At 49.5% G+C, this 13098-nt stretch overlaps 1 protein-coding gene across 6 annotated transcripts in view; it reads left to right on the forward strand.

Moving 5' to 3' along the window:
• Window positions 1–1272: 1272 nt before the first annotated feature.
• The window catches only part of SFXN5 (sideroflexin 5), a 136696-nt gene continuing 124870 nt past the window's right edge, over window positions 1273–13098 (forward strand). For 5 of the 6 annotated variants that reach the window (XM_082745584.1, XM_082745587.1, XM_082745586.1 and 2 more), the window contains exon 1: window positions 1273–1475. In XM_082745584.1, coding sequence (XP_082601710.1) covers window positions 1374–1475 — 102 coding nt within the window. In that variant the 5' untranslated portion in view covers window positions 1273–1373. Of the gene's footprint in view, window positions 1476–2020; window positions 2156–13098 lie in introns of those variants that run through there. The other variant, XM_082745585.1, reaches the window with a different exon arrangement.

Consider the following 13098-nt stretch of genomic DNA (forward strand, 5'->3'; position numbering starts at 1 on the left):
CTTCATGGCTAGTGAGCACCACTCTCTGGCTTTAGGAATAGTCTGTTTCTTATAGTTCTTGTAGGCAGATGAGGAACTGACTACTTTAGATCGTGCATTGTCCAGAAAGACATGGGCAGGCACGAGCCAATGCTGCACCTCACCACCTCACCATGAGAGGAAGAAGACCTAAAGTGGGATTCCCTAAGGTCAAAAATATTTCTACTGTCTTCTTGGGTAAAACAGACAGCTTTCCTCCCCTCCCCTAGCCTGGCTCACTGACCAGCTAATTCAGCTAGGAATCTTCTACTCTATATTACATAAGTGGGTTTATTATAATCCTTGCTGGTGTCTTGCCCTGTGTATGTGCTGCTCTCTCTTACCTAAAGTCCTTGTAGTGCCTAATAAACACTACTGAACCCCCCTCCCCGCCCCCGATTCTCTCCTGCTTGGGAATTAGACTGGGGATGGATCTTCCTTAGTTGGACAAATAAAGTGGAGCCTGCCCAGGCTCTGAAGCTCCCACTGTTTAACTCACACAGTCAGCGAATATTTGAGTCTTTGCTGCAAACCCTGCCAAGCCTGGCACTGAGGACTCAGCGGTAGAACACCTCCTGTCCTATGGACCTTACAGTAGGAAACATACTCAGAACCATAAGTAACTGTAAGTACCTAGGCTGCAAAAAAGTGCTGGGTACTATAGGAGCGGAAGTGGATTATGGGGAAGTAGGGTGATGGATTGGGAAATGCAATGTGTAGGCTGAGGTCAGAAGAGCAGGGGTCAGGCAAAGATAAAAAGTTAGGGAGTTCTCTGGGTTCAGAATGTTCAAGGGTCAGGGGCGGGGAGCGCCCAGCATGCTCTGGGTGTCAGGATGGCTGGAGAGCACAAGGGGAGGGGGCAAGGTAGCCACAGAAGGAACTGCGTGAGGATTCCCGCAGTGCAAGTCCTTGCAGAAAGCTTTCCGGGATTAACCCTACACATCCTGGAGTCCTTGCCCATCTGGTCCCCGGTTGGACCGCTTGAGTAGGGAGGGCTCTTCTGGGCTAGCGCCCCAGGAGCGATGCCCTTCGCAGTAACTAAACTTCTAGGGGCAGGTAACCGGCGAGGGGTAGCCCCGTGGCCCCCTGTCGGAACCTTAGAGCCGTACCCGCACACTCTTCCCATGCTGCCGAGCCCTGCAAATCTGGCGGCAGGAACCGAGACTGGGTCTGAGTCGGTGCAACTCTCCGCAGTCTAGGGTTGTCAACCCCCGTGACGGGAAAAACTACGCTCCCCACAACCCCTTGCGCCTCCGGCTCGCTGCGGTTGCTTATGGCCAATCGGGAGGAGCAGCTGTGGCGGGGGCCGAGGAGGGACATTTTAAAAGGGCCGGAGATTGCAGGCGTCAGTGGCCATGGCGGATACAGCGACCACAGCATCGGCGGCGGCGGCTAGTGCCGCTAACACCTCGACCGATGCACCTCCTTTCCAACTGGGCAAACCCCGCTTTCAGCAGGTGAGGACCGGGCTATGGTCTGAGGGTCGGCGGGTGGCCCAGGGAGGGCGAGCCAACTCCTCTCCCCAATTCCCTTTAGTCCTAGGGTCTCGGACCCGCGGCCACCGGGGAGCCTGCAGCTATTGCCTCGGGGACCTCGGCCCCAGCCATCCCTTTCCCATTGGTGAGCAGGATGGGCGAGGACTCCCACCTTAGCTTCCTATTGGCCGCCGGTGCCGTCACTCCTCAGATGCCCGCGCCCTCCAGCCTTTCCCGCCCGAGGCGCACTGTGATTGGTCGCGGCCGGTCGCGGCCCGGGATCTAGGGCGTCCGGGTCCGAGCGGCTGCTGCAGGGTCGCTTTGGGCTGTGCAGCCAGCCACTCCCGGCGGAAAGTTCGACTCCGGCTCTGGATGATAAGTTGGCGTGGCGGAGATGCCTTCTAACTTTCCGTGGGTGGGGACTGACATTCTTTGCGAGCTGCTGGCGGAGCTCCCGGGCAGCGTCCGCACTCCGCGGTCATGCTCCCAGCCCTCGACCCCCAAGCCAGGTCCGCAGGGCGCGAAGGTTTAGGGCCACGAGCCGAGCCGTCCCCGCGGCCCCGGCCACCCCGGTCCTTTCCAGCGGGGGATCCGCTGACGCAGCGAGTCGGCCGGCTGGTGCCCTGCCGGGAATGGAACGAGGACATGCGGGGAGAGCCGGGGTGCGGAGGAAACGCTGTGTCATCCCCTGGGGCCGCGGGCTGTTAGCGAGAGTCCCCGTCCCCGGCAGCCGCCTTAACCACCCCCCTCCCGTGCGACCTCCGAGGCGGGTCTCTGGCGCCCGGGCCCTGGCGCGGCCGAGAGCTTGCCTCTGTCCAACCCTGTCGGTCTCTTCGGAGCACGGTGACAGTGGCCCTTTTATTCGGGGACCCCAGTCACAGCCACGTAGACGGGGATCGAACCCACAGCCCGGACGTGCGGCCGGGGCTGAAGGCTTGGAGGGGCCATTCCCACGTCTCCGGCCGCCTCGTACCCTCGGTCCTCCACTGCCTCAAACGCCGAGGAAGTGGACTTTATTAGGAAAAGGGCAAAGAGGCTCGGCTGAAGCGAACCGGCCCTGCCTTGGGTGGGGGGCAGCGGAGGCAGACAGAAGTTTGCAGGAAGAAAGGAAATTGTGCAAAGGTCGGTGCGGTGGTGCTTTGTGTTTTGTGTTTTTGTTTTCTTGGTGGTGGTGCTTGTGTGGGAGAGGGACTGGGGCCAGGAAAGTGGTGCACCGAGCTTTGCTGGTAATGAAGGAACTGTCCCCTGAGCCTTCAGAGTGAGAAAATGTCCCCACTTTTAAGACAGGACTTTAAATTCCTTTAAAGAAATAAACCATCTCAGCATGTAGTTGTCGGAGGCAAGACTGGCATCCTCCTGCCTGTGTAGGATGCCCCCCTACTGCGAGTCGGTTAGGGGTGCCTCTCCCAGGACTCTGGTGACCCTTCATTGGCTGTCCCCCTTTCCCAGCCCGCCCTCCACTTTCTACTCATGCCTCCAGGATCAGGCAGGCCCCCCCTTCTCTGGAAGAACTTTACTGCCTTCTTCCTGTGTGATATTCCCCCTGGTGGGACCAGGTCACCGACTCACTCAATCCTGCCCCCCACTTGGCCACCCCAAGTGGGATCCTTTTAGGTCAGCCTTTAGTGACGGTCTGTCCTGTGTTCCTCTAACACTCATGTGTGGTTACTTGTTCGCAACCCTTGTGTGCATCTTTTGAGGGAGGGGGCTAATCCTGCCCTTCCTTGTCTCCGTCTTATGCCAAGGTGGGGCTAGACACATAATAATGGCTGAATAAAGGTTTGTGGGTTGTCTTTTTTCTGATACCTGTTTTGGGACATTCAGTCACACAACGCACAGTTATTGAAGACTTCCCAGTGGCTTTAATGACTGAGGCCTTTGCTGTGATCACCGCCGGAGCTATAAAGGCACATTTGAGATTCCTCCACTCAGCCATTGCTGGTGGATCTTTTTTTGGCACCGATCTTGAGGGCACTGAAAGCGTTTGCGGTATTTGCTTTGGAAGCTCCCCTCCTCCAGCATAGTGACTTGCATAAAGCACAGTGGAGGTGATTGTCCCTGTTAAGGAACTTCTCTCTGCACCCTGCCCCGCCCCCTCACACCTCCTGCTCCTCCCACACCGTTCCCCACTCTGCAGGCAGCCCAACTGCCACCCAGTTGACTCCCAAGAAACCTGCAAATCCCCTGCGTACTTCCCTTTCTCGCCCTCACCCTCCAAACACAGCCAGAGGCCCAGTGTTCTCTAAAACAGCTCTCAAATCCACTGCCCTCCCCTGCTGGAATCCTAGATCAAGCTCCCATTATCTACATCCTGAGCCACTGTGGAAGCCTAACAGCTCTCCCTGCTTCCCTCTGGCCCCCTTCCAATGCTTCCTTTTTCCCCTTAGCAGTCTCAACAATGCAGGTCTGATCGGGTGACTCCCTCCCCTCCCTACCGCCACCCCCACCGCACACTTGAACATTCTCCAGTGGCTTCCCCTTCTTCTGAGATAAGGAGCTCACTTTTGGAAGGGCCCCAAAGGCTGGCATGGCCTGCCCCGGCTGACCTCTACTTTCTGAAATCAGAACCCCTCCCCGGCTAGCCCTCCTTTCCACCACAGTAGCTGCTTTCAGCCACTTGAACCCTGAGTGGCTCATAATCCAGGGTCTGACTCCCAGAGCCCACACCAGGGATGCCACCCTCCGTCCCCAGCTAGTCTCATCGCTTGTTGCAAGACTGGGTGCAGAGGTCTTTCCTTACTCGTTAGTGTTGCCCTAGAGCCCTTCTTCCTTCTATCCTTCAACGATCTCTATGCAGGAGGACCAGGGGAGACAGGACGTTGAGCAGTGTCAGAGGGTGGAGAAAGATGACTTGCCTTGCTGGGCTTTGGTCTGTGACCACCTTTCCTCCCATAAGATGATGAGAATAGCTAAGCATTTCTCCAGCCTTTTGGCATGTCGACTCAGTGAATTTTCACAACTCTGTGAAGCAGGTACAATCATCCCATATATGATAGGTAACGAACCTGCAGCACACGGACAGATTAACACTTCTGAGGCAGTCTCTCTCCAGGATCCTTGCTTGTTTGTTTTATTAAGGTTTACAGACATGCAGAAGTGGAGACAGCTGTCAAAGAAAGATCCAGCCGTCACTGAGCATCAACAATGGCCACTGTGAGACTAGCCTCATTTCATATATAAGCCCCCAATCCCAACCAATGAATTCTTCTATTTTTTTTTTCTAAGAGTTTATTTATATATTTATTTGAGAGAGCACAGGCAGGGGGGAGGGGCTGAGGGAGAGGAAGAAACAGATTCCCCACTGAGCAGGGAGCCCTGAGCAGGTTGCCTGATGTGGGGCTCTATCCCAGGAACCTGAGATCATGACCTGAGCCTAAAGCAGATGCCCAACTGACTGAGACACCCAGGTGCCCTCCAACCAAAGAACTTTTTTTTTTATTTTTAAGATTTTATTATTTGTTTGACAGACAGAGATCACAAGCAGGCAGAGAGGCAGGCAGAGAGAGAGGAAGGGAAGCAGGCTCCCTGCTGAGCAGAGAGCCCGATGGAGGGCTCAATACCAGGACCCCAAGATCATGACCTGAGCCGAAGGCAGAGGCTTAACCCTCTGAGCCACCCAGGTGCCCCAACCAAAGAACTATTTTAAAGCAAGGCCTAGACCGCCCATCATTTCATTTTAACTGCTAGTAGATATCTCTAGAAAATAAGGACTTTTTTTTTTTTTAGGACTTTTTTAAAATAAATTTTTTTTACTTCTGAATAATTTTAGACTTACATAAGACAAAAAGAGAACAGAATTCCTGTATAACTTTCACCCTATTTCCCCTAATAGGATCATTTCATATGACCCTGGTACAGTTGTCAAAACTAAGAAACTGGTGTTGGAACATTACTATTAACTATACTTCCAGACTTTACTGGATTTCCTGATTTTTTTATACTAATGTTCTTTTTCTGTTTCAGGATCCCATCTGTGATCCCACATTACATTTAGTTGTCATGTCTCCTTAGCCTCTTCTGGTCTGTGACAGCTTCTCAGACTTTCCTTGTTCTTGATGACCTTGATGGTTTTGAGGAGTACTGGTCAGGTATTTCGTAGGGTATCTCCCAGTTTGGGTTGGTCCAGCTATGGTTAGACTGGGTTAGACTGGGGTTATGCATTTTGATGGGGAAGAATATCACAGAGGTGATGTACCTTCTTTCTCACATGGTATCAGAGGGTTTTAAAAATTTGTTTTAACAAACACAATACCATTAATACACCTAAAATAATTATTCCTTAATATCATCAAATCAGTCACAGTTCGTCTTAGTCTGTTTGGGCTGCTCTAACAAACTCCACAGATGGGATAGCATACCAACAGTAGAAATTTACTTTTCACAGTTCTGGAAACTGGAAGTTCAAGATCAAGGTGCTGGCAACTGATGAAAGCCAGCTTTCTGGTTCATAGACTATTCTAGGTATAGCCTCACATGGCAGAAGAGTAGAAGGATCTTTCTGGAGTCTCTTTTATGAGGGCACTAATCCCATTCATGAAGGTACCTACCAAAGGCCCCACGACTTAATTCCATCACTTCACCTCACACTGGAGAGGCTGAGAGTCAACGTGTGACTTTAGGGGGAATACCAACATCCAGCTATTCACATTTCCATGATTGTCACATCATTTTTTAAAAAAAGATTTTGTTTATTCAGTTGAGAGAGAGACAGAGACAGAGAAAGCACAAGCAGGGGGAGAGGCAGAGGGAGAAGGAGAAGCAGACTCCCTGCTGAGCCGGGAGCCTGACATGGGGTTCAATCCCAGCACCTGGAAATCATGATCTGACCGAAGGCAGACACTTAACCATCTGAGATACCCAGGCACGCCTGTCTCATCATTTTTTAAATAATTGGTTTGTTCGAATCAGGAACCCGGAAGCCCCACACATTATATTTGACTGATAAGTCTCTTCTCATCTATTGGTCCTCCTTCTCTCTTCTCTTCCTCTATGTGTTGGAGAAGCTGTCTTGTCTTGTTTGTCTTGTAGGGTTTCCCTCATTCTGAATGTGACTGATGGCAGTTCTGTGGTATTATTTAACATGTTCTTTTGCCCCCTGGGCTTCCTATAAACTTTAAGTCTATACTTTGTTTTGTTTTTTAAATTGTATTTATTTATTTGAGAGAGAGAGAGAGAGAGGAGGGAGGAATGGGGAAGGGTAGAAGGAAAGAGAGAATCTTAAGCAGGCTCTGTGCTCACAGCCCTGAGATCACAACCTGAGCTGAAACCAAGCGTCCAGTGATTAACCAACTGCACCAGCCAAGTGCCCCCAAGTCCATGCTTTTAACCACTACCCCATATTGTCTAGCAAAGGGGTGGAAGACAATAGGACAGCCCCCAGGGAAGCTCTGTGACCTGACTGTGCTCCCTTTCCTACTTGTCTGCTCATTTGCTCCCCTGAACTTGCTTTGGGCCCAGACACGATTTTTGGCAAGTCGGGTCTGAGGACCGGGACCAAACACATGTGCTTCTTCCCGTCTGTGTTTCAGTCTACCCAGAAATGAGTTGTTTTTCATTTCGTTTTGTTTTTAAACTTCCTGGCTTCTTTGGGAGAGTCACTTAGCTGCGAAGCTAACTGGGGCTGTGAGCGTGCTTCGTGTGTGCATGGGAAGTTTGGAAATGAACCGAGGCAGCAGAGCAGGTGGGGCATGGGGCTCCTGGCTGGAGCAGGAAAGTGCACTCTTCTCTGCTAGGGTGAGAGCTGTGTGTGGGCTGAAAGTTGGGAGATGGTAGGGAGGTTTCTTCAATAGTTTGCCTGAACTCCAGCTCCAGAATGAACCCAGCAGGAAGTTAATGTGTTTTAATCATTTGCATCCTATAGGCTGGACAGTGACTGTTTCCGAGGCTGGTCCTGGAGCTAGTTTGTGCTGTGGACAAGGTCAACACTTTCTAGTTCAGTGGCTCTCAGTCCCTGCTGCATGTTAGAAGCACTGGGGCAGGGTTTTCCATGGACACTGATGCCTGGAGCCCACCCCAGCCAATAAAATTTGAGTCCCTGGGTAGAAGACCTCATCTGGGGATGCCCGGGTGTCTCCTCCTGCAGCCTGGCTGAGGGGTATTGAGCCCGCCCAGCCTTTCTGCCTTTGGGCTATAGGTTCAGTGCCTATTTTATTCTTGATCCGGAAGAGTCATGACTTAGAGATCTGGTTAGATGTATATTTATTGGAGGGCTGCCAGTTTCTTTAGGCCTTGGCCCTTGGCTGCTGCTCCCAAGGTCCGCTCTCCCCAGCGGCTACGGAGGTGGGAATGTCTGTGCTGCAGGTCCTGCTGAGAATAAGCTGACTCACCTTTCTTGTGAAGGGGAGGAGAAGGAATCACTTGGCTTATTCATTCTTCCGGTGATGTAAAAGGGAAGGAAAAACCTCCACTGGCTGATTGGGTAGAGATGGGGGCTGAATTTTGGAGGGGGAAAAAAAAAGGCCATACATTTTAAACTTTTGAGAAAATAAAAATAACCCAGACTGAGAAAGTGAAACGCTTCTTTGCCATTTTTCAGTCTGGAATGACAGACAGAGAAACACCCTCCCTACAAAGAATTAGTGGTTCTCCCCAGGACCCCTGCAACTGTAAATTGTCCCAGTGATTCACTTCTTTGAGTGACCTCTCCTCCATACTCACTGGGAAGTAGCATTCTCTGAGACCATAAGCTGCCAGAAACTTTGCTTTTTAAAATAATACTAGTGGCGGGGGGGGGGGGGGGGCAACGCCTGGGTGGCTCAGTCATTAAGTGTCTGCCTTCAGCTCAGGTCATGATCCCAGGGTCTTGGGATTGAGCCCTGCATTGGGCACCCTGCTCAGTGGGGAGCCTGCTTCTCCCTCTCCCATACCCAATGCTTGTGTTCCCTTTCTCGCTGTTTCTCTGTCAAATAAGTAAGTAAAATCTTTACAAAGTAATAATATATCTGTAGGAATGAAACATTCCCCTCTTGAGAGGTGGGGCTAAGGCACTTTGACTCAGATTAACCCAAGTGCAGTGCTTTAAATAAGCCATTTCTGGACACAACCTTCCACATTTATCTTAATTTTATAGTTTCTAAGGAAACAAGATCTGTGGCCATTTCTCAGCCTAGACCTAGATGGACCCCTTTCCTCATCTCTTTGCTTTGCTTTGAGCCTATTAAAGCACCATGTCGGGCGCCTGGGTGGCTCAGTGGGTTAAGCCGCTGCCTTCGGCTCAGGTCATGATCTCAGGGTCCTGGGATCGAGTTCCACATCGGGCTCCCTGCTCAGCAGGGAGCCTGCTTCCCTCTCTCTCTCTCTCTCTCTGCCTACTTGTGATCTCTGTCTGTCAAATAAATAAATAAAATCTTAAAAAAAAAAAAAAGCACCGTGTTATTTAAATTTTCCTCCATCTTTGCCCAGAAAATCCCAACTCAGTTTTCCCCCCGTTTGGTGATGCACCGCAAGCTTCCTCTGCTATATGGCCTCCCTCACTGCAGTGAGTCAATAGATGTAACTTTGTCCCTGGGCGGAGGGTGTCTGAGGCTGACTGGGTAAATACACTATCATCTGTGCTTAACACTTACGACTCAGAACCCCTTTCTTGAATCTCAGGTCTCTGCTTCCAGTATTTACTGCAATGTTAAATCCAGAAGGTCCTTTAAGTATTTCAAACTCACATGACCAGCAAAGAACTTTGGTCTTCCCTCCACTAAGTCATATGCTTCTTGTTTTCCCTGTCCTAATTAATAGGCCTTAGTATTTAACTAGAAATCAAGGCATTATCCACATTCTGTTCTTCCTCCTTCTCCTGGTCAGGCAGCCCCTTGCTATACCCCAGGACTCAGCGCAGTGCTAAGCACACAGTAGGTCCTCAGGAGCTCATTGGTGAATGAATGAATAAAACCACAGAAGTCTGGTGAAGTTGCTTTTCTTTTAATTTTTTGAAATTTTCCTTTTTTTTAAAAAAAAAGATTTTATTTATTCATTTGACAGGGAGAGATCACAAGTAGGCAGAGAGGCAGGCAGAGAGAGGGGGGAAGCAGGCTCCCTGCTGAGCACAGAGCCTGATGTGGAACCTGATCCCAGGACCCTGGGATCATGACCTGAGTCAAAGACAGAGGCTTAACCCAGTGAGCCATCCAGGCACCCCAATTTTTTGAAATTTTCTTCCAGGTGGTATGATTGTTTTGGGCTCGGGGTAGATCTTTACCTTGTTCACCTTACACTTCTCAGTTCAGCTGTTGGCACACAGTAGGTATTTAATGCATATAGACTGAATGAATACAGTAATACAGCTTGTTCCCTAGGCACTATAGGAATTATTATTTTTTAAAACATCAGAGCATTCCAGGCAGACCCTATCTGTTCTTGGCCTTGCCCTCTTTTTCTAAAATGTCATCTATCATACTTCAGTCCCTCCTCTTGGCTGACATTGATGCAGTTTCCAAGTCCAGCCTTCACGCATGAGCACCCTTGTGGCCACCCCTCTCTGCTTGGTAAACTCGTCCATCCACCCATGACAGCACCTCCGGGAAGCCTCCTTGACTCACCAGGAAGAAGTCATCTGTGTCCTCACTGTGCTTTATGATGCTTCATTTAAGGTCTGGCCACAGCATTTTGTAGTGACTTGCTTACTTGTCTTGCTTGATGCACTCAGCTTCTCGAATGCTTGTTCACTGTGGTGTTCCCTGAGCCCAGCTCAGAAGGCAGTGAGGATATCTATGGAGCAAAGTGTTTTACCTAGAACACTCTCTCAGTGGCCACGGTGGAGAGTGACATAGGGGGCCAGCAGGGCTCGGATAGGATGAGGACAGCGCCAGACCACAGGGCAGTCAGAGACTAGAAGTCTCCACTGGACCATCTTTAGGAGGTTGCTTCACTTTGGCTGTTCTCCTTCCAGGCCCTCCCCTCTGCCCCTGCTGCTTCTCTTCCCTACTTGGGCCACTACCTGACACCCTGTTGACCCTTTCAAGTCCTAGGCTCCCTTGGAAGTCTCCCTTGGAAGCCTGGCCTGGGCTATATCCCCTCCAGGCAGCCTCTGGGCCACTCATTCATTCTCGTGGCAGGGATGTGGCCGGAGCCCCTTCTAGGTTTGAGACAGAAGACTAGGATCCAGGCAGGATGAGACTACGGAAGGAACACCCAACAGCCTACCTCCTTCAGGAGATTGTAATCAAATAATAGAGTAGATAGTATTTTAAATTAAGTACGTATTTTTAAAATAGACTATTACTTCTATATATTATATAGAATGCTGCTTCTTTTTTTCTTTTTAAGGTTTATTTGTCAGAGAGAGAGCGCACAAGCAGACAGAGCGGCAGGCAGAGGCAGGGAGAGGAGCAGGCCCCCCTGCCAAGCAAAGAACCTTATGCGGGACTTGATCCCAGGACCCTGGGATCATGACCCGAGCTGGAGGCAGCGGCTTAACCGACTGAGCCACCCAGGCGTCCCTCTTTATTTCATTTTAAAAAGAAGGAATCATCTATATTCCTGTTACCCAGAGTCAATCCCTGTTAACATTTTAATATATTTTCATCTAACTTAAAAAAAATTTTGTACTTTCTATATATTTTTTTAAAGATTTTATTTATTTACTTGAGAAGAGGAGAGAAAGAGTACAAGGTGGGGAGGAGGCAGGGGGAGAGGCAGGCTTCCCAATGAGCAGGGAACCCTATGCGGGCTCTATCCTAGGACCCTGAAACCATGATCCAAGCCAAAGGCAGAGACCCAACTGCCTGAGCCACCCAGGTGCCCCTGGACTTTCTATTTTGAAACAGTTTTGATCTTACAGAAAAGTGGCAGTAAGAATAAAGAGAACTTTCATATACCCTGGGCCTAGGTCCACCAGTTTTTAACATTCTTGTTGCACTTCCTTTATTATTCTTTTTGTCTACAGGTGACCAGAAAGTCTAGAAACAGAGCAAATATCCATGGTATCATCAAGGACATCTTCAGTCTTAAAGAAAAGAACTCACATGAAAGTATTCACTTTCCAGATTGCACTGTTGCCTGCTCTGTTGATACATGTAATTTTTCTCAGCCCTTTGAGAGTGGGTTCTATCCATTGATCCCTGACTTCTTTCATGTATCATAAGAACCAGGGCATTCTGAGATTGCTGTCTTCATCCCCTCGAGCGGGTATAACAAAAATACCATAGACTAGGTGACTTATAAACAACAGAAATGAACTTCTCCCAGTTCAGGAGGCTAGGCTGTCTAAGCTCAAGGGCCTGGCAGATTCACTGTTCACAGACAGCCGTCTTCTGAGATCTCACATGGTAGAAGGGCCAAGGGGCCCTCCGGGGGCTCTCACAATGGCACCAATGTCATTCATAAGGGCTCTGCCCTCATCTAACTGCTTCCAAAGGGCCCCACCTTGAAATACCAACACTTTGGGTGTTAGGTTAACATGTGAATTGGTGGAGAGGCACAAACATTCAATGTCTAGGAAGTAGAGTTACGACATTCAGGAATCTCACATGGTTCGACTACTTTTTTTTTTTTTAAGATTTTATTTATTTATTTGACACACACAGAGAGAGAAATCATAAGTAGGCAGAGAGGCAGGCAGAGAGAGAAGGGGAAGCAGGCTCTCTGCTCAGCAGAGATGCAGGACTCGATCCCAGGACCCTGAGATCATGACCTGAGCTGAAGGCAGAGGCTTAACCCACTGAGCCACCCAGGCGCCCTCGACTACTTTTATTAATCTGTGATCCCTATTCCAAGTTTGTCAGTTGTCTCAGTAACGTCCTTGAGAGCATCTTTCTTTGACACAGTCCAGAATTGCAGATTACTTGTAGTTGTTTTTTTTCTTTGGCTTCTGTTCATACGGACCCATTCCGGTTTTTGTCTTGATGACAGTGACATACTCAATGAACAGGCTGGTCATTTTATGAAATGCTCCCCAACTTGGGTTTTCCTCATGTCTACTCCTGATTAGCTTCAGTCCCTCCAGAATACCATGTGAGTGACACTGTGAATTTCTCAGTGTGTCATATCCAGAGGCACATGATGTCCATCTGCCCCCCGTTTGGTCCTTTGAGCATGTCCCCACCATTTTGTGGGCTGGCAGCTTCATCACATTCTGGCCCAACAGGATGAGCCGGTTCCAGCTTGTCGCTTCCCTTCCCCAGCCCTGGAATCAGCCACTTCTGTAAGGCCCCCGGGCTGGATCTGGTAGACCAGGGCCTGGATGTCATTGTGTGTCTTTGCTATCCACTCACTGTCCATCTAGCTCTATTTATCTCCTTGTTTTTTTGAAAGTTGGAATTATCCTGTTTGTATGCATTTCATGAAATCATGAGTATTTTTTTCCTATCATAAAAGTCTGAAAATATAATTTAGATAGCTACATGGTGTTGAGTCATATGAGCGGACCATTGTTTGCGGAACAATTCACCTTCGCAAACAACGTGGAGGTGAGCATCATCGGCCTGTACTTCTAACCAGACCTCTGAACATCTCTGGTTGTTTCCTTAGGCTAAATACTTAGAGGGGAAATTTTGCCAGGATGGCGGTGTGAGCATTGTGTATAAGTGGGGTAATGGTTTAGGCCCTTTGAATTACGAGAGGTTAGAGAAGCAACTGTTTGAGTTAAGGAATAGTACTGAAGCTTGATCTGGGT

Source organism: Mustela nivalis (assembly GCF_964662115.1).
Source record: "Mustela nivalis genome assembly, chromosome: 8".
NCBI classification, from domain to species: Eukaryota; Metazoa; Chordata; class Mammalia; order Carnivora; family Mustelidae; genus Mustela; species Mustela nivalis.